Genomic DNA, 23,746 nt, shown 5'->3' with positions numbered 1-23,746 from the left:
AATAAGCCCTATGCCTGACTGCCAGAAGACATGGTCCCGGAGGGAATTGTTTGGACAACAAATGCAGAGCTGAGATGAACTGTAAAATGCCAATTGAGCAGTCTCACAAACTGCTCTGTGTTTTGACAGTTTAAAAGTCTCAACTTCTGGTGAAAGTATAGCATTAATTAGAAGCTAATATTGTTTTGTGTGTGTGTGTGAGTGCACACCTATGCATTTTTTGCATAGAAGTAATAAACAGCTGACCTATACCTGATCTACATCATATATTTCTACTCTCCATCCTGTCACCCCTACCCTTTGTTGGAGAGATCCTAGACAGAAGTCAAAACTTAAAGCTTTAAGTGTTTCTTCTGGGTCATGGGGTAAAGTCATAAAAAGCCAAAAAATTTGAGAAAAAGAGCCTGACTCTTCTTTTAGGTGATCAGTATTCCCACTAGGACTGAACCAGATCTATATGCGCATGTGTGTTCAGAACTGACTGGAGTTTCTTAGAGAATGAAAAGGGTTAGTGCTCTAATCCTTGCCGTTGGCTGGGCCTCGCAGCAGTGATTTTTGTTAGACATGCATGATATCTCATTTGGTCCTCACAGCAACCCAGCAGATTTTTAAGTATCAGAAGTGAGATTTGAACTTAGGTCACTCAATTCCAAATCTAGTCTTCTTGCTCCACCCAACCAGGCTATATCTAAACTTAGGTCCCTGAAAGCCAACAATATATCAGCATTTTCTACTAAAAGGCTTACATTACTGTTATGTTAAATTATACATTCATTAAGCCATTAAACCAAAGATTCTCTAAGACTTTTAGTAAAGTTACATACAAATAAGTATAATATGCAGATTTCAGGGCTGAAGGTCTTATTATTATTGTCTATCACAGAGCTTCAGATTTGTTAGAGACCTCAAAGACCATAATGATCTGCACCTAAGCAAAAATCCACTCTACAACATATCCAGAATTCCTAGCTATATCTTAGTTTGATGATCCCCCTATTGCTATTATTACATATAATATTATATTGTCGTTATTATCAATCAAAAATTAATACAAGGAGACATATGTTTGACAAAAGTGATAACCACTGTTGTAGAGAATCCTCAAGGCAGAGTTCAAACAGAAAAAAGATTCCCTATAGACAAAGGTACTCAAGATGTTTATGGATGATACTGTGCCGATTGCATCAAAACCCAGAACACTGAAGAGCCTCCTAAAACAATATTCCAAGTTATCCAAAAGATTTCAGCCCAATTCTCCTGTATGAACTCTATTATGCAGCCAGACAATCTATATGGTCAGTTCATCAGTCCTTATATTCTAATCTAGTACTATAATTGGAAAACAGTGAGCTGCATCACCTTTAAGAAATTAGACAGTGCTTTTAATAATCCCAAGCTTCTCTCTGAAACAAGACCCATTTCTTCTTTTAACAAAAATAGTCTTCTGGTGATGTTACATGGCTATAATTCATAGAAGACCAAATTGTCTTAAAAATTAAAGTTGTAGGTCATCCAAAGGGTAATGAAGGGACATGTGGTAAGCATGGATGGGTAGCAACATATCACCGGCTAAGAACTCTTTTTACTACACCACATAACCTTTTACAAATGCTTATTTACACACACTGCTATTCTGATAATTATTTTATTTTAAAATAAACATCATAAAAAAGAAAATCTTATATCTACTTATAGTATTATATTTAATGCAATACGATACAATGGAAATAAAAAACATGAAGTTGGGAGTCAAAAAGCCTGGATTTAATCCCAATTCTTGCACTAATCTTCAACAATTCTGAGCTTCAATTTTTCCTATTCATAAAACAAGCTCAAAAATGTTGACTTTTTCTATATTTGCTATAACTATCAATGATGCCCCCTCACTATAGCTGAAGTACAATTCACTTGTACAAATCTATATTGATTCTCCCAGGCATATATCCAATCAGGTAATATTTATTTATTCTTGTACTTCAAAACTTACTGGGACTTGTGACCTCAATCACATAGGTATTCCCCCTTCATCAGCTCAAATCAGAACCCATCCACTGCTTCTTATCCCATGTGATTCTTAACCAATTAATCAGTCACTAAACATTTATTAGGTACCTACTCTGCAACTGACACCATGATAAGCACTGGGGATTCATAAAGAGGCAAAAGACAGTCTCTACCCTCAAGGAGCTTATAATCTAATAGAGACAACATGCAGATAAGTATGTGGGGAGGAAGGAGGGAGGGAGAGAGAGAGAGAAAGAGAAAGAAAGAAAACTGTATACAGGATAAACTGGAAATTTTAAAATTAAGAGAGAAAGCCCTGGAATTAAGAGGGGTAGGAAAGGCTTTCTGTAGAAGCTAGGATTTTAGATGGGAGTTAAAGGAAGCCAAGGAGGTAAACAGCTGGAACAGAGGAAGCAGAGCATTCCAGGCATGAGGGGACAGCCAGAGAAAATGCCCAGAGACAAGAAATAGAGTATCTTGTTCATGTAACTGTCAGGAGGCCAGTGTCAGTGGATTGACAATTAGGAGTAAAGTGCAAAAAGACTGGAAAAAGAAGGAAGGGGCTAGGTTATAAAGGGCTTTGAATGCCATACAGTATTTTGTACTTGATCCTGAAGGCAAAAGAAAGTCACTAGAGTTTATTGAGTAGAGGAGTGACATGATTAGACCTATATTTTAAGAAAATTACTTTAGTGGCTGAGTGGAGAATGGACTGGAATGGGCAGAGACTTAAGGCAGGCAGACCCAGCAGCAGGATATCACAGTAATAATCAGCACCTGAGGCTAAGAGGGCCTATCTTCACAGATCTACTCAATGTACAGAAAGCCTTCCTCTAAGTTTCTTTGCATTTGGGCACATACCAGTACGGCATCTGATCTAGTTATTGATTATCCTTATCCCTAGCTCATACTATATGACTAGCATCTCCATTCCCAATTATTTCCTGACTAATATATATTATGCCACACCTCACAGATAGGTTATTGTCATCATTGAAAACATGCTGAAGACTACTTATAATGATGAAGATAGCTAATAGCTAACATTTATATGGCATTTACCATGCACTAGGCACACTGCTACATGCTTTAGGATTATTATCTCATTTGGTCCTCACAACAAGCCTGGGAAATAGGTGCTATTATTAATCCCCATTTTTGTTGTTGTTCAGTCATTTAGTAGTGTCCCATTGTTCCTGACTCTATGGACCAATAGCATGCCAGGCCCTTCTATCCTCAACTATCTCCCAAAGTCTATCCAAACACATGTTCATTGTTTCCATGACATTATCTAGCTATCTCATCCTCTGCTGTCCCTTTTCCTTTTGCCTTCACTCTTTCCCAACATCAGGGTCTTTTCCAATGAGTCCTATCTTCTGATTATGTGGTCAAAGTATTTAAGCTTCAGATTTAATATTAGACCTTCCAGTGAATAGCCTTAGTTAATTTCTTTAAGTATTGACTGATTTGATCTCCTTGCTGTCCAAGGAACTCTCAAAAGTCTTCTCCAGCACTACAATTCAAAATCATCAATTTCTGCAGTACTCAGCTTTCCCTGTAGTCTAATTCTCACTGCCACACATTGCTACTGGAAAAACCACAGTTTTGACTATACAGATCTTTGTCAGCAAGGTGATGTCTCTGCTTTTTAGTATGCCGTCCAGATTTGATATAACTTTCCTTCCAAAGAGCAAGCAATTTTTTAATTTCGTGGCTGGACTGCAGGCATCTGCAGTGATCTTTGAGCCCAAAAACATAAAACCTGACACTGCTTCTATTTCTTCTCCCTCCATTTGCCAGGAAGTGATGGGACCAATTGCCAAGATTTTAGGTGGTTTGTTTGGTGGGGTTTTTTTTTATGTTAAGCTTCAAGCCAGCTTTTATACTCTCATCTGTCACCCTTAATTTCTCTTCAATTTCTGCCTTCAGAATGGTTATCATCTGCACATCTAAGGTTGTTGATATTTCTCCTGACAACCTTAATTCTGGCTTTTGATTCATCCAGCCTGGTATTTCTTATGACGTACTCTGCACATAAGTTAAATAAATAAAGTGACAATATATAGCCTTGTCATACTCCTTTTCCAATCTTAAACCGATCAGCTGTTCCACCTTTGGTACTAACTATTGCTTCTTGGCCAAATATAGGTTCCTCAGGAGAGCAAGATGATCTGGTACTTTCATTTCTTCAAGAACTTGCCACATTTTATTGTGACCCACACAGTCAACGATTTTAGTGTAGTCAATGAAGCAGAAGTAGATGTTTTTTGGAACTCCCTTGCTTTCTCCACAATCCAGCACATGTTGTCCATTTAGTCTTTCTTTCTTCTGCCTCTTCAAAAACCAGCCTGCTCTTCTAGTAACTCTTGATTCGCATATTGCTGAAGCCTAGCTTGCAGAATCTTAAACACAATCTTCTTGGCCTGTGAAATGAGCTCAATTGTTTGGTAATTTGAACATTCCTAGGTATTGCTCTTTTTTAGGATTGGGATGTAAAGTAATCTTTTCCAATTCAATGGCTACTGCTGAGTTTTCCAAACTTCATTTTATAGAAGAGGAAACTGAGGCAAACAAGATTAAGTGACTTGCCCAAGGTCACATAGCTAATAAGTATCTGAGGCTGGATTTTAACTCAGGGCTTCCTGATTTAAGGTCCAGCACTCTATCCACTGAACCATCTAGCTGCCCTATCCCCATTTTAAAGTTGGGGAAACTGAGGCAAGAAATTAGCCCAGGGTCACACAGATAATAAGAGTTTGAGGCTGGTTGAACTGAGATCTTCTAGACTCCAGGCTCAGCACTCTATTTACTTTACCACCTAACTGCTTCTACCTACTATACAATTAATCATTGTGAGAGATGAACTCTCAGAAGTGAAGCCTCCTCAGGCGGGTCAATGGTTCTTGTTGAGTAGGATGAAGGGTCCTGTGAAGACTTCTTAGAAGAATAAATAGAAATTGTATTGAGAGCCAAGGCAGGCATAGCAGCTCGACAGGCCTAAGTTTCGATTTACTAGAAATCACCTGATTTACAGGAATCCAGCCCCAAGTACCCCCCCCTTTATGCCATTGTTATCGCAGAAGTTAAAGTTTACCAAGTCTGAAATCCTTGAAACCCCCCCTTATATTTTGTTGTTACACCTGTTGCTATATTCCCGTTACAGTGGTAACCTTGCCACAACACAACTGCGTCTAGCTTGACTGCACATTTTTAATTGCTTCTTTGGTATTACTTCAGCAAACTAAGGGGCTAAATACAGATATGTATATAGTTTCTTCGTTTTGTTTTCTGTTTCTATGGTATTGTGAGCCAAATATTGGCTAGTTGGTGGGAGGGGGGAATTTACCCGTTAGGGTTATTTAATATGGCTTCTGCTTCTGTACTCTGTCTCCCCTCATCAGAGCATACTGGTGGAGGGACACCCTATTCTTGAGAATAGAAAATAAATAACTTTCTGTTCCTACCCTGAAACACCTCTCAGTGTTTTTTAATTTGAGTCGCATCCCACACATCACTGACCTTTGATATGTTAAGATCACACAAGATTTCTTGATAAATGCAACCATAAAGATAAATCTGTTCAGCAATCTTCTGAGAATTAACATTAGGTAAAAAACAAAAATAAGGAAATGTGCTTGCTAGTACCACTTGTTAGAAAGTATTAAACATTGAATGCTTCCATATTTGTGGAAGAGGTTCCAGAGAAGCTCTAAATACAACAAGTTGCCTGCAGATATTGAAGAATTCTGAGTACTTCTATTGGTGGATGTTATGGTGATTGATGATTGCCTCATGACCCATATCATTATAAGTGAATTTTTTTCCTCAATTGTCATCCTTCCTAACAACTATACAGACTTCTTTTTTCTTAACACTATTGGCCATTTTTCACATCTTCATGACTATCACTCATTTCCCACTCCTAATCTGTACACATTCTGCATATTGTGCAGGGCTCTGTCCTGGGCTGCATTCTCTTCTCTCCCTCTGGTTAGTCCACCAATCTTCGTTCCTCTTCAGGATGAATTGTTAATTCATCTCAACAAGACTTTTTCTACCATGCCACAGAAACTTCTTTATCCTGGAAGTTCACTCCACTCCTGGACTATCTCTTACCCTGGAAGTACCCTCTGCTCCGAGAACTTACTTTCTGATTGGCTAGCTTTTCCGGAAACCTCTAATTCAAGGAGGAGGCCCAAGCCAACCAAGTCTTCATTGCTCTCCAGGACTTTCTCCAACATCAACTTTCCCTTCACCCACTTCCACCCCCAGCTCCCTTTTATATGTAGTCTTTGTCCATTTGTATGGAAGCTCCTTGAAGGCAGATACCACTTCTTTCTATTAGTATTTGTATTCTCACAAAGTGCTTAGTAAATGCTTGTAGAACGACTGTTGACTGAATGATTCTCTATATACTACTTCTCTAGAAGGATTCATTAGCTTACAGGATTTAACTACAAGCAGAAGATTCCCAGATCTGTCTATTTAGCCTTCATTTCCCTCCTAAGCTCCAGTCCAATATCACAAAATACCTATTAGACATCTTTGCTTAGATTTACCACAGGCATCTGAAACTGAATTCATCCAAAAAGAAGTTCATCCTCAATCCCCAATCCAATATCCCTCTTTCTGTTGAGAGCACCTTTGTCCATCTAATCACCTACATTCACATTCCTGGAATCATGTCAATACCTCCCTCTCACCTCCATAATTAATAAGCTGCCAAGTCCGAGCAACATAACTTGACTACATAAGGCTTTCACCAATCCTGATAGACTGACCCAAAAGTAGGAACTGTCTGAGGAATAAAATGCTTTGCAAATTTTATAGTGCTTTCTATTGTAGATGTCAGCTATTACTATTTTTAAAATAAATATAATATAATATAACGTAATATAATGCCACATTGCAGAACTAGTTAATGATGATTTAAAGTTATTCATTTACTCTTAGAAAATTTATTGTCAACTTAGCATGAGAGCGAGCTAGATTCTGCAGAAAAAAAGATTAACAAGTTCCTTAAAGGCAAAAACTATCTCAATCTAGCAATCACAGAATTTCAGAACAAGAAGTCTAGTCCAAGCCATTCCTGAACAAGAATCCCTGCTAGCATATACCCAACAAGTGATCACTCATTTCTGCTTTAAAGGCAGCCTCATTTCACTTTTGAATAGCTCTATTTAGGAAGTTTTCCCAAATTCGCCTCTTGGCAGCTTCCACCTTGTTGTTGCTAGTTCTGCCCTCTGGGAGCTTATTTATCCTTACACCTTATCTCACCCAGTGCTTAACATATATAATACTATAAAGTCTGCAAAGTGCTTTACCTATATTATCTCATTTTATCCTAAGACTCTGGGACATAAGTGTTACTACTATCCCCATTTTACAAATACTGAAGCTGAGGAAGTCACAGATTTATGTGGCTTGCTCAAGGTCACATAGCTAGTAAGTTTCTAAGATTTGAATTCAAGTCTTTCTGACTCCAAGTCAAGCTCTCTATCTAGAAATTTTTTTAAATGAACAGTAGCTCCTTATGTTGTATCTCACTTTAGGTATAATTTTAACGTGTCTTCCTTAAAAACAAACCTGTGAGACATATGGCACAAGTATTATCCAACATTTTGCAGATGCAGAAACGAAGGTTCAAAGAGTAAATGACTTTTCCTGGGTCACACAGCTAATAAATGTCAGGGGCCAGGTTTTTAGCCAAGTCAAGTGTTCCTTCTACCCTGCTATTAAATACTGTTCAATGAATATATAAATGAGTGCAGGAATGTATATTGATCGGAAATACAAAGCTCATATTATTTCACTCAATGCATTTTGACACTTCTAGCATCAAGCAATTAAAAATAAGAATAGCTTCTACAATTTGATGTGACATATATGGATGTGTCTAGTTCCTATCCCTATATATATATGAATGTGTTTTCCTTCTGTACTTAGTAATAAATTAAATTTTAAGAAATATCAGGCAAGGGGCAGCTAGGTGGTACAGTGAATAGAGCACTGGCCCTGAAGTCAGGAGGACCTGAGTTCAAATCCAGCCTCAGACCAAACACTTGACATTTACCAGCTGTGTGACCCTAGGCAAGTCACTTAACCTTAAATGCCTAAAAAATAATAATAATAATAATTAAGAAATATCAGGCGAGTTGGAATAGTTGTAGGAAGATAGGCACTCAAGTACATTGTTACTAAAGCTACGAATCAGTATAACCATTTAGGAAAACAAATTGTAATTCTGTAAATAAAGCGACTAAAATATCCATACCCCTTGATCCAGAGATTCCACTATTACACTGACATACCCCAAGGAGAACCAAGGAAACAATAAAAAACAACGTAAATGGAAAGAACCAGCACAAAAACAATTAACAGTCAATGTTAGAAAATTACAAATAATAAGCATAACTCCAAAGAAGAGATATGAGATTTCCTCCCACTCCATCCAAGAGTATGCTGCCCACTGTTTCTGTTCTGACCAGAAACTCTAAGGTTCTTCCCCTCTCAGAACGATTCTTTTATGAAGGCAAACTAAGCCATTTTTGCCTCAATTCTTACCTAGCTTTTAATTACTAAATGGGCATTGCTTCAGTCAAATTGAGACCTGGGAAAGACCTTAGTTTAAAAAGGCCACTGCATCCAGGGTCATGGCCAGTAGTCTTCACCCATGTCTTGCCATTGGACTCCAATAACTCTGGAGGAGAGAATGAGGCTGATGACTTTGCACAGTTCTGCCTCACTTAAATCCAATTCACTTACAAGTCAAGACATCACCCTCCTGATGTTATTGGTCCTAAAAGGACCAACAACAAACAACAATACTGCACGTATTTTCAGACTATTTGATATATTAAACAGTTTTGCTCATTTTTTCTCTTCTTTTTTTTTTTAATATTATTTGTGATACAGAATGTCTCTCTGGTAGGAGGGAAAGGTGAGATACTGGAGGTGATGTTAAAAAAAGATCCAATTAAAATTTATTTTTAAAAAATACATACATATACATATATATACATATATACATATGTATATATATATACACACACACATTAGCTACATTACCTTACTCAAAAGACCACAGCTCAATAGAATTTGAAACTTTTTATAAACCAATATATCTCACTCCTTAATTACAACAGAATTTACTAACTTGAACAAGAAAATATTCAGAAGTTTAGATGTGGAAGATTTAACAGAAAGACTCAAAGAGTGTGCCAAATGTGGATTCTATCCATGGTAACTAAAAGTAAACCTGATCAAGATGTAGTAGTACCAAAAAAGCAAAATTACTTACAAGAATATTGTTCTTATACTCATCAAATCTTTCAGATGAAAACAATTAAAAATGAAATTCTCACACTTAAATGACCACATGACTGATCTCATCCAGGTGCATTATAAAACATTTTTTAAACTGTTATTACTCACTTTTTCACATCTTATTTTGATTTTTAAAGAACAGAATGATGGTGACTGAAGAATGCTTTATAAAGAAACAAATATCATCTAGATTCATCTAGATGGGGGGGGAGCAGCTAGATGGCGAGTAGATAGAGCACCGGCCCTGAAGTCAGGAGGAGCTGAGTTCAAATCTAGCCTCAGACACATGATACTCACTAGCTGTGTGACCCTGGGCAAGTCACTTAACCCCAATTGCCTCGCAAAAAAAAAAAAGAATAGATTCATCTAGATCTACTAGCAAGACCAATTAAATATCTTTTAAAAGTTCCTTCCCATTCCCAACATTTTCTTTCAAAAGGTATGGCATCTCATACTAGTGACCTCAGTAGCCTCACTATATTGAAAATCAGAACACCTGGAGTTTAAGCCCAATTCAGCCACTAACTTCCTATTCTACTTTAGGTGTCAGTTTTCTCATCTGTAAATTGAGGAGGCTGAATGAAAATGATGCCTTCCAAATATGCAATGTTATAAATCTATTAAATAAAGCATTTTAATGCTAAAAATACCACCATGTTATTTTGATGAGAAAGGCAGTGTGTTAAGGTGGAAAGCTGACTGAATTTGGAGTCAAAAGACCTAGTTTGAATCCAGACCATCTGGTATTTTACTAAGTTGGGTAAGACCCAAGGGTCATCTCTAAAACAAGGTGGGGCTGGTTACTATATTATCCTAAAAATTCTCCACCCGTTCCAAAAGACTACATTCCTAAAAAGCACAAGAAAACAATTTATTTACACAGTGTCCATGGGTCACTGGTTTCCTTCAAGTCTCAACTCAAGTACCAATTTCTGCATGAGGTCTTTCCAGTTCCACAAGTTATTATTCCTTGCCCCCAAGATTACTGTATATGTGTTTTTATGTGTTTCATATATAACTAAGTAAGTGCTAGTCTCCTTTGTTATTAAATGTGTGTTCCTTGAGGGCAGGAACTATTTTTCTTTTATCTCTATCTCTAGTGCTAAGTAGACTGCCAGGCACCTCAGGTGCTTAATGTTTATTGATTGCAAAACTGACATAAAAGAGGAAAAAAGTGGATGAAAATTTTATCTTAGGGGGCTTTTCCTCCTGTATCTAAAATGCTAGTTCTTAAGAAAACCAAGTTCAATGACAGAAGTATGAAGAATTAGATGGATGACATCAAAGGGAGACTTCTTGGTATATTTTCAATGACTTTGAAGATTAATGGCAATAGTTATTTTTATTATGATGATGAATATTTTAAAGATTCAACACACATAAGGGAGTGGTGGCCTGGCAAGAGGAATGACAGGGAAATCAATCAATCTACAAGCATTTATTAAGATCTGCCTGGCAATATAAAGTCCTCTGGGATTTTTTTAAGCCCTTCACCATCTGGCTGAAGTCACTACCTTTCCAATCTTCTTACTTTACTCTCCACCACTTACTCCATGATCCAGGGACTGTGGCCCATTTTCTGTCTCCCAATTCCATGTCTTTCACTGACTTCCCACCTGCTCCCAACCAGCCCTATCTGGAATGCTACTTCTTCTCACTACCTCCCCCTCAGGAATTCCTTCAACTGCAAATCCTACCTTTTACAAGAGGCCTTTTCTGATTCCCTACACCTAGAGCCCTCCCTCTGAGATTAGTTCCATTTACACAGGGTATATCTAGTTTGTTTGTGGTCTCCCTCATTAGAAACTCACCTCCTTGAGGGCAAGGATAGTGGTTTTGCTTAGAGCTTAGCACAGCACCTGGTACATAACAAGAGCTTAATAAATGTTGACTATCTGTAGGCACTGCCAATATAAATACAAAGAATGAAACAATTCCTACTCTATACAAGCTTACATCCTAAAAGATGCCAGAGGTGACCAATGGAACATGGTACCAGCTAGATAGATAGGTTTCCACCAATCAGAACAGCATAACCCAAGGGATTAGTTCCAAAACTGAATGGCTTACCACATCTCAGGCACGGTTTCTGGAGGCCCAGTTTCCAGAGTGTAGCAGCAGTAGGGCAGCAGAAGAGGGTGAAACATGGTTGGGGTGCCAGAGCACCTGGGATAAAATGTGTTCTAATATAATAGCACATCACTTTCACTCAAAAGGCAACAGAATTTTCTCAAACTTGAAACCCAAATTGCCCTGTCGTTCTATTTTGGAATTTCTTAGTCTCACAGTCTCTCTGACTGACATCCTCAGTCTCTCTTTCTCTTGGATTCACTACCTGCTTAAGACAGATGAGACGAATGCAGAACAAAGATTTACAGAATTAAGAGAACATTTTACATAATGACCACAATAATATAAGGAAAAACAATGCTTACCAATACAATGACTAATCTTGACTCCAAAGAACTGACAAAAAACATCACAGGTGGCAAATCACAGGTGCTGAATGAAGCATACAGTTATCAGACATAACCAACATGTTGATTTGTTTTGCTTAACTTCTTTGTTACAAGGAAGAGGGAAAAGGAGAAGGCACTGCAAAGTAACAGTGATGGCGGGAACAAAAAAAAGCATCAATAGGTTTCCTTCCTAAAGATATGTCATGTACTAATTAAAGTCACCACTACCCAGTACCTCCAGGTACTGAACCCACCAACTCCAGAGTTCCACAAAATGGCTAGGGGGTCCTAGACTGACAGAAATACTCAGGTTGATCCTCCAAACCTGGCCCTGGAGAAGAAACAAGGAAGCACCTCCCTCTTGATAGTTGGGATGCAGGAGGAACTGTTAAGCATAGAATGTTGCATACACTGTGCAACCCAATTAGTCTTATTTAACTGCTTCCTTTGTTATAAGGGTGGCCCTCCTCTTCTAGAGGGAAAGGGCATATTAAAAACGAAGAGGTAAAAATAAAAGATATCAATATGACTTTTTTAAAAGGATAGTAAGTCAAAGTAACAAGAGAAACCGCTACAGATGTGGAGCTGTCAAACACAGTTGCCTTGTTGGTTTATTTTGCTTAAATAATTTTTTGTTGTTCCAAGAAGAATTCAAGGGGGACAGGAGAATTAAGAAGAAATGTCTGTAAAGTAAAAACAAAAGGCAACAATAAAACTATTAAAATCAAAATAAAATCTATTATCACAACAGCCATTCTCCAATAGATAAATGATCAAAGGATATGAACAACTCTCAAAAAAAAGATTGTATATTATTTATACCAAATGAAAGAACACTTCAAATCACTAATTATAAAAGAAATGCAAACCAAAACAACCCTGACATTTCACCTCACACTCTGCAAAGTGGCAAATATGACAAAAGACGGAACTAGTCAATGATGGAGGAGGATTTGTAGGGATATGCACACTGATGGAGCAATGAAACACTATAACATTTTAGCAAGATAACTTGAAGTTATGCAAATAAGGTGACTAAAAATGTCCATTTCCTTTGACTAAGGGATCCCACTAGGTTTATACCCCATATACACCAAAATAGCAGCACTTTTTGTAGTAGCAAAAAATTGTAAACAAAGTAGATGCCCATCAACTGGGGGAATGGCTAAACAAATTGTGGCACATGAATGTAATGGAATATTATTGTGCTACGAGAAATGACAAATAAGAGGAATACAGAGAAACATGGAAACAACTACATGAACAGTAAAGTAAGCAGACAAGAAAACAATTTACACAATGACTACAATAATGTAAAGAACCATAAAACAATCAACAATAGATGTTGCAAAATTACAAAAAATAAGCCTCTCTTTTAAAGAAGAGATATGAGACCTTCCCCCCCACTTCACCCTTTACAGTCTGGTCCACCAGTGTGTTACACTGCACATATTTTCTGACTTTTTTGGATGTACTGATCAGTTTTGCTAGTTTTTTTATCTTCTTTTCCTTTTTTCCCCTAAGTTTAAAAAATATTATTTGTTATATTGGGTGGCTCACTGGGAGGGGAAGAAGGGATACTGGGGAAATTTTCATGTTGTTAAAAAAAGGTATCAATAACAATTATTTTTAAAAATAAAATAATGAAATAAAATCTACTATCAAATACAAACTCCCAATCAAGAAATACTTATAGGATTAACTACATATGATCTTTTTAAAACAGGTGTTTAAGAAGCATTCTAAATATTCAATTCAATAATAATTCAACAAATATTTATTAAGTACCTACTATGTACAAAGCACTGTACTCGGTGGTGGGGATACAAAAACACAAAACTATCTGTCCTCAAGGAGCTTACATCTACTGGAGGAGGACACTATATATATATATACACACACACAAATAAGTACAGCTTCCACCCACGGAATACATCCCAAACTTGCACTCACACTTGAGGACTGGGTCTCTCAGAGAGCATCTGACTAAACCTGAGACCCTATAGAGCTATGCTTCTAAAAGTGTAGCTTTTGCGTTCTCATCAGTATGTTTGTCCTTAACAAACTGGCATAAAACAGTCCCTGGAAAAGTATGGGGTATATACTCAACTACAAATATACATATGTCCATGGGAAGACAATATAATAACGTGAAGCACACATGTAGGGAACACATGTGGCCAAGCAGTAACACAAATTCTGATAATAGAAGTCTTTTCTCCCCCCATAGAGGTCTTACTTACTTCCTTTGGTATAGCTCTCTGCTGAGCTCCTAGGATTTTCTCCTTTTTTGAGTCCATAGAAGGTACTTTGCTCTGTCATAGTGGGAGTCACACTCCCTGAAGGTATCTCTTTCTTTGGTTAATTGTCTTTATATATCTATGTCTGTCCTCAGATGTGTCCCTCTGCTTCTTATACAAATGCTTCTGCTGTCATCAGCCACTGATGTTATAGGGCAGAGATTCTTAACCTGTGATACCTAGGGGGGAGGAGGTGTCTTTGGAAAGTTTTCAGGAGGGCTATGAACCTGGAAAAAATTACATCTTTATTCTCACTAATCTTTGTTTTTCTTTACAATCCTATATATTTTATTTTATGCATGTAAAAGCATTCTAAGGCTTCACCACACTATCAAAGGGGTCTGTAACGCAAAAAAGATTAAAAACCTCTTTTCTAGGGATACTGCAGCTACCACCTCCCAAAACCTTTGGACTTCTCAAAACTTGTAAGATTATTATGAATCATGGACACATCAAACATGGGATACTTGTGCACCTAAGATCAAAGGAAAAAACATTCACAAAAGAGGCAGCCAGCCATGTGTTCAGGGCCACATGCAGTCTGGGTGAAGAGCATCTACTCTGTTCCCCACCTGACTTTTTGGACCAGCATGAAATAGTACATATGCTTAAGAGCCAGAAAAAAAAGAGAATCTCCCAAGTCCAGCAACTTGGCTTTGTATAAGCCTGAGCTCTTCCTGTTCAATAGCCAATTAGATTAAGGGTACTCTTAATCACTGCATAATGCAAACCAGTACTGCTCACAAAAAGCAGGAAATAGGTTAGCCCAAGCCTCTATGCAGTCAACTAGAACTATGTAAGGAACATGCTACAAAAGAATGGTCCCAGCAAGCCAGTTTACCCACATTACATAAATATAATACAAAGAAAATTGAACAGGGAGAGAATACTAACATCTATTGCAATCAGAGAATGCTTCACCAAGGAAGTAATAACTGATTTGAGCCTTGTAGGAAAGATAAAGATTCTGTGAGGTGAAAATGAGAAGTACTTTCCAGACCTGAAAGATGACTCATATAGTGGATTCTTGGAGTCCGGAGAAAGAATATTGAGTTCAGGTACTCTCATTTGGCTAAAATGTAGTTCATGAGGGAAGTAGTAAATAAGGCTGGTAAAGTAGATGGAAGTCAGATTGTGGAGGGATTTAAATGCAAGGGTAAATAGTCTTCATTTTATCACAGAGACATTGGAGAGCCACTAAGCTTGTTGTTGTTTTTCCTAAGCTCCAAATCTACAGGAATATGACTTTGGCAGCTCTGAGCTGGATGGATTGAACAGGAAAAGAAACTGGAAGCAGCAGTCCACAGAAGAGGTGCTGAAGACCTTAGGTAGAGCAATAGGTCAGATACCAAGAGATGGTGTCGCTGAACAATCACAAAATTTAATAACTGATTGGATTATATATGACAGAAACAATACCCTCAACAGAAATAAGGAAGTTGATATTTTTTTTCTTAAATGTGTATTTAATTGGAAATACTGCAAAAGTTTTGCTCCTTATTAAAAAGGGGGGAGGGGTTTTAACTCGCTTCTGGAATCTTTTTAACAATCTTAAATGAGAACTTAAGTGAAAATAAATCCTGTAGTTATTCTAAATAAGTTGAAAACTCTAGAATGATTAGTAAAGTCTGCTAAAAAAAATTAAGAATGATTAGGAACAGCGGAAGTGAAATGTAAAGTATGCTAGAAAAGATACTGATGCTTTCAATCAAGGCCATTACTCCTCACTTAATTCACCCACCATTAAAAGCTGGATATAAACTTTAAACGTATTGAAATAAAAGGAAAAATCTGAAAACAAAAAAAGAATCCTCAATCATATACTACAGTATTAAAGTTCATTATTTATATAGAACACTTTAGTAATATAAACAGAATAACTACGTCAACAATGACAATTCCTATTACTTTGAAAATTACATACAGTATTAAGAAAAAAAGGCTACAGAAATAAAAAACTTATCTGTAGTTTTACATGTTTATTTCATCAAATATTAGTATCTTAAGCTCATTCATAGTAGGAAAATCCGTAAAGAATTCCCCAAAATTCCCATTTTCCGTTTCTAAGTACTATGTTCACAGATTGATAAGCAATATTGTAAGTCTTTAAAGAAATGAGTTTATGGCATAAAAGTCGTTTCTTTTTCTACAACTATAATTACTGTAAATATATTCTTAAGAGTTCTGTAGAAACCAAAACTCAGATAAACAACAGCAAGGATCTAACTATATTAAATTTCCTCCCTGAGGTCATCAGCAACTCCGGTAATGAATGTTTAAGGGAAAACAACATACAGTATTTGAGATACTCTACTCTTTTCCACAGGCAGTTCTGGTTGCTATAATCAATACACCAACATAACAACTGTTGTAAAAACAAGACTATAGATATAAATCTGAAAGGTGCTAGACAAGTCATCTAGTTCAATCACTTCACTTTACTGATAATGAAAGAGTTCTAGTGAGGTTAAATAACTTGCTCAAGGTCAGAAAGATCAACAAGCATCAGAGACAGAACTTGAACCTCAATCCTCTGACTCCAAAGCTGGCACTCTTTCCACTGTGCCACCCAAACAACACTTGAGAGAGCCAAAGCCAAGATCCTGGTCATACTCTTTAAAGGTTCTAACTTATTCTCACTCATAATCTAGCTTCCACAATGTTACACTATGTAGGTACAGTTTTATCTGCATAAAAATATAAGATCGATTTGAAATGAGGCTGTTTATCATCCCATATAACCAATAATTTTGCATTAAATGCTGGACATTTGTACTCTGTGTAGCATACTTTAAAACTACAGGTTTCCTATAGCACACTTTGAAAATTCTAAAAAACTTAAAGTAATCAATGAAGAAGGGTATTTTTAAATACTTCACCATCTGTCACTTTAATGTAAGCAAAAATATATAATATTAAATTCTGAACTGCCAATTTAGAAAATATTCAGTGCCCCAGCACTTTGCACAATGCCTATCGTGTAGTAACTTAGCTATTACTACTCACCAAAATCTACACTATTTACAAATTAAATCAACCAATAGATGCATATTACAAAACAAAGAGCAGAAATGCAGTAATTTCAAAATTCCAAACTTCTTAAATAACTAAAATACAGTATAGTAATAATGCTGTACTGAGCCTTCTTTCACCTTATCAACCACTGTCTTCTATGAGTAACTCACCTCCACTCCCTTTTATAACTTTGTTAAGTGCACAACAAAAATTCCCCCTTCTTTATATTTAGAAAACACTATTTAGCCCAAAAAAGGAGCTTGAACAAAAGAATTTTCTCAAGGATTCTGGTCATTTCTTCCAAAATACAGGAAAGCACACCACAAAAATATAAAGAAAATATCCATTTCTATAATATCAAAGAGACTGGGCTTTTTTTTTAAAGGAGGAAAAGTGAGGATCACTACTGAAAATCATTTTATATCGAAAAAACTGTCAACTCTTTGGACATCAGTATTTACTAGAAATATTTTAAATTACATAACTATTTTCTTTTCTCTTAAATATGATTCCATTTTATATACAAATGAAATAAAATCAACTATATTAATAGAAAATCTATTAAAATGCTTCTAAAATATAAAAGAACAGCATGATCCAAAGTGGTGTGATTTCTCATCATTAATATTCAATTTAAACATTTAAAATAGAATACGAAATTTAATCATTATAAGGCAATACTTAAATGACTTCCTTTGATTTTTTTTTTAATCACAGCTTTGAAGACAATCTTTGTCATTAATTTTTTTTTCCATTTTACAGATGGGAAGGGAGAGATACTGGTATTAAACGACTTGCTCAAGATCACAAGGGAAAGCTGGCATCACTTTAGAAAAACCTTAAGAGGCTCAAAGATCACCTTTATAAAAGGACCTTTAAGTCCAGAAATTTTACAATGATACCTACACATTTTTCACTTCTTTTTCATGTTATTTTCTAATTCAAGCTTCAATCTTTTATCAAACTTAAGCAAAAATAAAAAAGAAAAATAAGAAGTTCTAAAAGTTATTCAATTTGTAAAATAACCATTAAACAAAACACCTAAGAAAGTGAATATATAAAAAGTTATCAAGTGATAGTCTTGAGATGTCAATTAATAAAGAGTCCAAATAACTATAAAGAATTCGCTTTCATACATTTCTACTTTTAACTTAACCTATTTCATCATATCAAGGTATTGGCCATTTCCAAACAACTAGAAAAAAATATGAAACTGATTAAATGCAAGCACACCTCAATCACTGTTCAACTAGAAAACTAATAATTACTGAGAACATTTCAAATTAAAAAGAAAGCTATAACATGGCTTATTAGAAATTAAATCTTTATATATGGAAATGTGAATTTTACTAATTCAATAGCAATTACAACACTATTAGTATTCTAAAAATATGAAAAATGTTTTCAGTCCAGTGTTCTTCAGATGCTAAAGCAGCTTAAAAAAATTAGAAGATGCTGAATATTTTGCTAATAACAATACGTAGTCTCTTATAACTTAAGAACAACTAATTGATCTCATACTACTCATTTTCTAAATGGGAAAAATATTTTTAATGAGAAGACTAATATTTAAAAAGCACAATTTCATTAAAATGAGGTGGTAAGTTTTATAGCACAAAGGTTACATTAAATACTAGTTCTCATCCTCCATCTAAGTGAATATCTTCTTACTTACAGCTATATAAAGAGGAATCTAACCAATTCAATCAAGATGATGCTACCAAGCATCCCTTCCCAACTCCAATCACAGAATTCTAAAAATATGTTGGTATGTTGATCAAAATGAGTTTTTTTAAAAAAATACACAAATACTTCCCTTCGTTGATTTCATGTACTCTATTATACACAGATTAATTTAAAATGCTCTGCAAGTCTGTAGGGCAGTGATGACCTGATGTCAAAGCAGCTATTTCAAATCCAATTTTACAATGATTTGAAATATATCAGATATTTAGGATAATTTTTCAACTGCTATCAGTACTTTTCAATTTCATATCTACCACGAACTTCACTAAAATATGTACCAAAGGCCTTTGGGACAAGAGTTATTTTTTGCCTTCTGAGAATTCATCCATCATCTCTTCCTGCTGACCTGGAAATGTAAACTCTATGTGGGCTAGGCCTTAAAATTAAGACAATTTAGTGGCACTGAATCGCACCTGAAAAACCATCTAGCAAACTAGAAAATTCCCAACCCTAAGAACTAAATTAATCCTTAATCTCTTAATCCAAGTATAAAATATAAAATAAAATATATATGCCTGCAAAATACAGAGAAGACAATACATTCACAAAAACCCTTTTAAGATACCAGATCATTCTCCCACTAAAAAATGGTCAGTTAGTAAAAGAAATTCAAACAGACTTACCCCATTCCAGGTACTCAACAATATTTTTCTCTCTTCTCAGCGGGGAATTATTACATTCATCATAAAGGCATATGAGTATATCCAGCAAAGTCTCCACACTGAAGCACTGCCCATTGGTCTGAGCTGGCCCATCCAAAATAAACTGCTCCAACTGCCTCAAACGCACCTCTCCAGACATGGTTGCTTCAATTTTTGTTGGTCGTCCTTTCAATTATTAGTACTGTTTTTATGACTTGAACCTAACTTTTAAGCACACGGTGGTTGTTTTTTGTTTTTTATTTTAAAGAAACCAGTAGTGATTTAAATGACTATCAGTGCAGTCCTGGTGCTGAATTAAAAGCCCAACACGGTGACAACCTCCTTAGCTGAAGCCTGTTCAATTTCTCATACACATTTTTTAATGGGGAAAAGTTGCCCCCCAAAAAATATTATATATTTACTTCATTTGGGGGAGGGATATACATATAATTTTATATTTAAATAACAAAATAATAATTATTATAATTCAAAGTAAACCACCAAATAGCCAACACTTCTTTAAAAAAAATTCTTCTCCTTCATTCAAAATTCAACTCATGCAACATAATCCTGAAATTAATCCCGTTGCATCATTAAAGAATAAAACCCGATTTGCATTAGCAATTCACTTCTTGTGGGGTGGACAGAAAAAAGTAGGAAGAAAACAAAATGTGTAACAAGAGGGAGGGGCAACCCCAAATCCTGCAGTAAATTCCCCCCACCAACACTTGGATAATGCATCGGTGGCCAATTTCTTCAGGGGCGAAGGTGGGGGGCTGGGATGGAGGTCTCTGGAGCAGCCCCTCCACAGAGCACAGCCAAGTCTTTTTCCTCCCAAAGTCGTCTTTCCGCCCCCCCCTAAGGCTTTGCAGTCATTCCTATTTCCGTAAGGTTCCCAATAAAACTCTTCATTTTTCTGCCCCCACTTCTCCTCGGGGGCTGGTGGAGCTGGAGGGAGAGCGAAGAGGGAGCGGGGTGGCGATCGATCCACCCCCGGCTCCCACGGCAGAGGGCTAACTAACCCCACTGACAAACCCCCTCCATGGCTGTCAGTCAGGCCGACTGTCCGTCTGTCTGTCCGCAGGGGCGCCGAGGTCGCGGTCTTGGGTCTCTCGGCTCCCCCAGCACCGCTGGCCACCGCCTCCTCTTCTTCCTCCTTCTCCTCCTCCTCCCTGTCCCCTCGGGGCCGTTTCCGAGGCTCCCAAGGCCCCCGACTGACGCGCGGACAGACGGAGGGACGGACGGAAGGAAGAGAGCGAGGGAGGGAAGGCTGGGGGCTTTTCTGAATTCAGAGGACCGAGGCGGCGGCTGTTGAGGCGGCTTCTCTCCCTTCTTCACGCCCCAGAGTTAAGGGCATCTTTCTCTGGGGGGAAGGGAGGTGGTTCAAACGGAGAAGGAAAAGGAGGTGGAGGAGGAGGGGTGGAGGTTGGGGCCGCCGCTGCCGCTGCCCCTGCTGCCGCCGCTGCTGGTGTGAGGGGGGCGGGGAGCTGAGGCCGCCGCCGCCGCCGCCGCCGCCGCCGCCGCCGCGCGAGCTCGCTCCCGACCACTCCCTTCCTTTCCCCCTCCTCCCCCGCCCTTCTTCCTTCTCTCGTGCTCGCGCTCCTTCTCCGAGAGTCGCTCAACTCGGGCTTCTCCTCCTTCTCCCCACTCCCAGTCAGCACCATACACCGGCGGCGGCAGGCGCGGAGCAGTCCAGAGCCAACATGGCGGCAGCGCCACACACCCCAGCCCCCCACCCTTTCCCACTCCGCCCCTCCCTCCCCGCCGGCCTCGAGTCTGTCCGAAGCCCGCGGGCGCGCGGGCGGACGGAGCCTGGGCACGCGCCGCTGCGGAGCGGAGGGCACGGAGAGTGACGGGTGCGCGAGCTGGTGGAGAGGGAGGGGGCTGAGGAGTCAGATTGGGCTGGGGACGGGGTGGGGGGGAAGGAGGCTTGGTGATGCTGCGGCAGCCACAGCGCGGAATGCAGGGATACGGGAGGACTCGGTTGGGGGGAGGCCGCGGAGGAGGTTAGGCGGCGGGAGGATGGGTGAGCCAAGGCCGGCCCCTCCGGCTTGCAGAGGGCCCCCAAGCACGGGCTGTAGAAGTTGCTGCAAACCAGCCGCGGTCGGCGCCGGCCGGGCGTTCTGAGCCTACACTGGCCGAGATTTTTTTCAATCGCCTCCTCCCTCGGAAGCACCCAGATTCTCAGCAGCTGCTTTTTGGGGGTCCTCAAACTGAGCACCGTCCTCCTGCGGTGATACCACCTGCCTTGCAGGTTTGCAATGACGGCCTCAGCAGCAGGAACAGCACCGGGTGCTGACTGCTCTTCTCTCTCTACCTCAGCCCCCAGCACACATACCCCTCAATTCTCCTGTCTCCCAAATCATGATGATTTCTTGAACACTAAATTACTGTAAAACGGGGGAAAGTAATATGCATTTATATCGTGCCTGCTATGTGCGAGGCACTGCTAAGCGCTTTACAAATATCTGTTTATCCTCACTACCATCCAGGGAGATAGGTGCTGTTATTAGCCCCATTTTACAATTGAGGAAACTGAGGCAAGCAAAGACTTGCCCAAGGTCACATGGTTGGTGAATATCTGAAGCTGGATGCTTCCTGAGTACTCTATTGTGTCATTTTCAGAGCAAAAAGAGTGATGGAAATACAAGTATTAGCATCAAACTCCTACTAAGTATGAAAAAGAGAATTCTCCATTTCTTGATTCCTAAAAGTTTCCCTATTTGTACTTGGACAAATAGATGACATGCACATTTTATCTATATCTTGTTATCTCTAGCCTGGGTTCTTATAGTAAATACTGAGAACTCACTAGGAGCAAATATTCGATAGACGATAATTGTTTGAATAGAGCCTTGGGCCAGGGCTAGTCACGGGTATGGCCACTCTCCCGGAAGGTTTTTGGGAAAAACTGAGGAGTATAGGTCTGCGCCTTTGCAAAATTTGGATTGGTCCCCCCATTAAAGTTTACACAACTCTAGCAGATTAAGCATTCCTTCTCATTTTCAAAAAGAGATTCCCCTCTAATATCTGATCTCATAACAAACACGTCATACTTCTATTATGTACTTATCCTAATTTTTATTATATTGACCTGCAAACAAGCTTTATCTGCTCCCACTAGATTGTAAGATCCTTGAGGACATGACCCTAGTGTTATTTATCTTTTACTTTGTATTCTGTGTTTACCTTCCTCTTGTTCTGAAGTCTGCAACATGTTATCTCTCATTCTTGCTGGTCCACCATTTTTCATTGTACATGTCATCTACAATATCTTTTACACCACTTCTCAGGAGAAATTTATCATTATAATAGGCTGCAGCCTACATATGCCTACCATGTATCTTTCCATTGTCCTTCTGGCTATTCTTTCTAATTCTGCAGATACTGTGGCATTCTGTGATTTAAAGCCACATAACATCACCTGAAGAATATTGGAATTAATTGGGCTTTTGTGGAATTGACAGTTTAGGATTACAGAAAACCCTATACAAGTTCCCCAAATGAAATCTAGTGGAATCTCTTCCTCTTATAGAATGCTGAGGCCCAGTTCATTATCCATGTGCATTATCTGCCCAAGACACACTTTCTGATAGACCAATACAATACACTGCCCAACCAGCTGCTTATATAGCCTGGGGCCCTGGGCAATATGCATTTTTCATACTTGGTTTTTCAAGTGTGGATGGTTAAATTCATTTTTATATATCTAGCAGCTACTTAATATTTGTTGAATAAACTTTTTTTTTCCAAATAGTAGATGATCTAATGTTTACATCTTTTATGTACAATTCATCAGGAGAAGAATACTGTCAAGAAGCAAATGTTGACAAAAGTTATTCAAGCTCCCCTACATAATTAAATACATATGAAATAATGGAAAGAGCCCTGGAATTAAAGCCCAAAGGTCCTGGGTTTGAATCTCAGCTCTGTTACTTCCTGTGTGACCTTGGGCAAGTAATTTCCTCTCCATGCTTCAGTTTCTTCTATAGTAAAAGGTATCTTTGATCTTTTTATCTTTCACAAAAAAAGACTTCCCTTTTTCTGTATATGGCACCCCTATTCTACTCACACATGTTTACATTCTTGAAATTATATTTTAATCCTCCTTCCTTCATCCCCCGAATCCAGTCAGTTGCCAAGTCCTATCAGTTTTATCTCTAAATATCTTTTGCATCAGCTCATTCCTTTATAATTTCCAGAGCCAACACCCTAATTTAAGCTCTCATTACCTCTAAACTACACTATTGCAAAA

At 38.2% G+C, this 23,746-nt stretch overlaps 1 protein-coding gene across 6 annotated transcripts in view; it reads right to left on the bottom strand.

The window, feature by feature from the left end:
* CDC42BPA (CDC42 binding protein kinase alpha) overlaps window positions 1-21,205 on the bottom strand; it is a 430,427-nt gene extending 409,222 nt beyond the window's left edge. For 5 of the 6 annotated variants that reach the window (XM_020982125.2, XM_020982131.2, XM_020982126.2 and 2 more), the window contains exon 1: window positions 19,474-21,205. In XM_020982125.2, coding sequence (XP_020837784.1) covers window positions 19,474-19,651 — 178 coding nt within the window. In that variant the 5' untranslated portion in view covers window positions 19,652-21,205. The remainder of the gene's footprint in view (window positions 1-19,473) is intronic. The other variant, XM_020982129.2, reaches the window with a different exon arrangement.
* Between the last annotated feature and the right edge of the window lie 2,541 nt (window positions 21,206-23,746).

The sequence above is a fragment of the Phascolarctos cinereus genome, unplaced genomic scaffold (assembly GCF_003287225.1).
Source record: "Phascolarctos cinereus isolate Bilbo 61053 unplaced genomic scaffold, phaCin_HiC Scaffold_5;HRSCAF=322, whole genome shotgun sequence".
Taxonomy (NCBI): Eukaryota; Metazoa; Chordata; class Mammalia; order Diprotodontia; family Phascolarctidae; genus Phascolarctos; species Phascolarctos cinereus.
The sequence above is the reverse complement of the archived record's forward strand: the minus strand, read 5'-3'. Positions and strand labels throughout refer to the sequence as shown.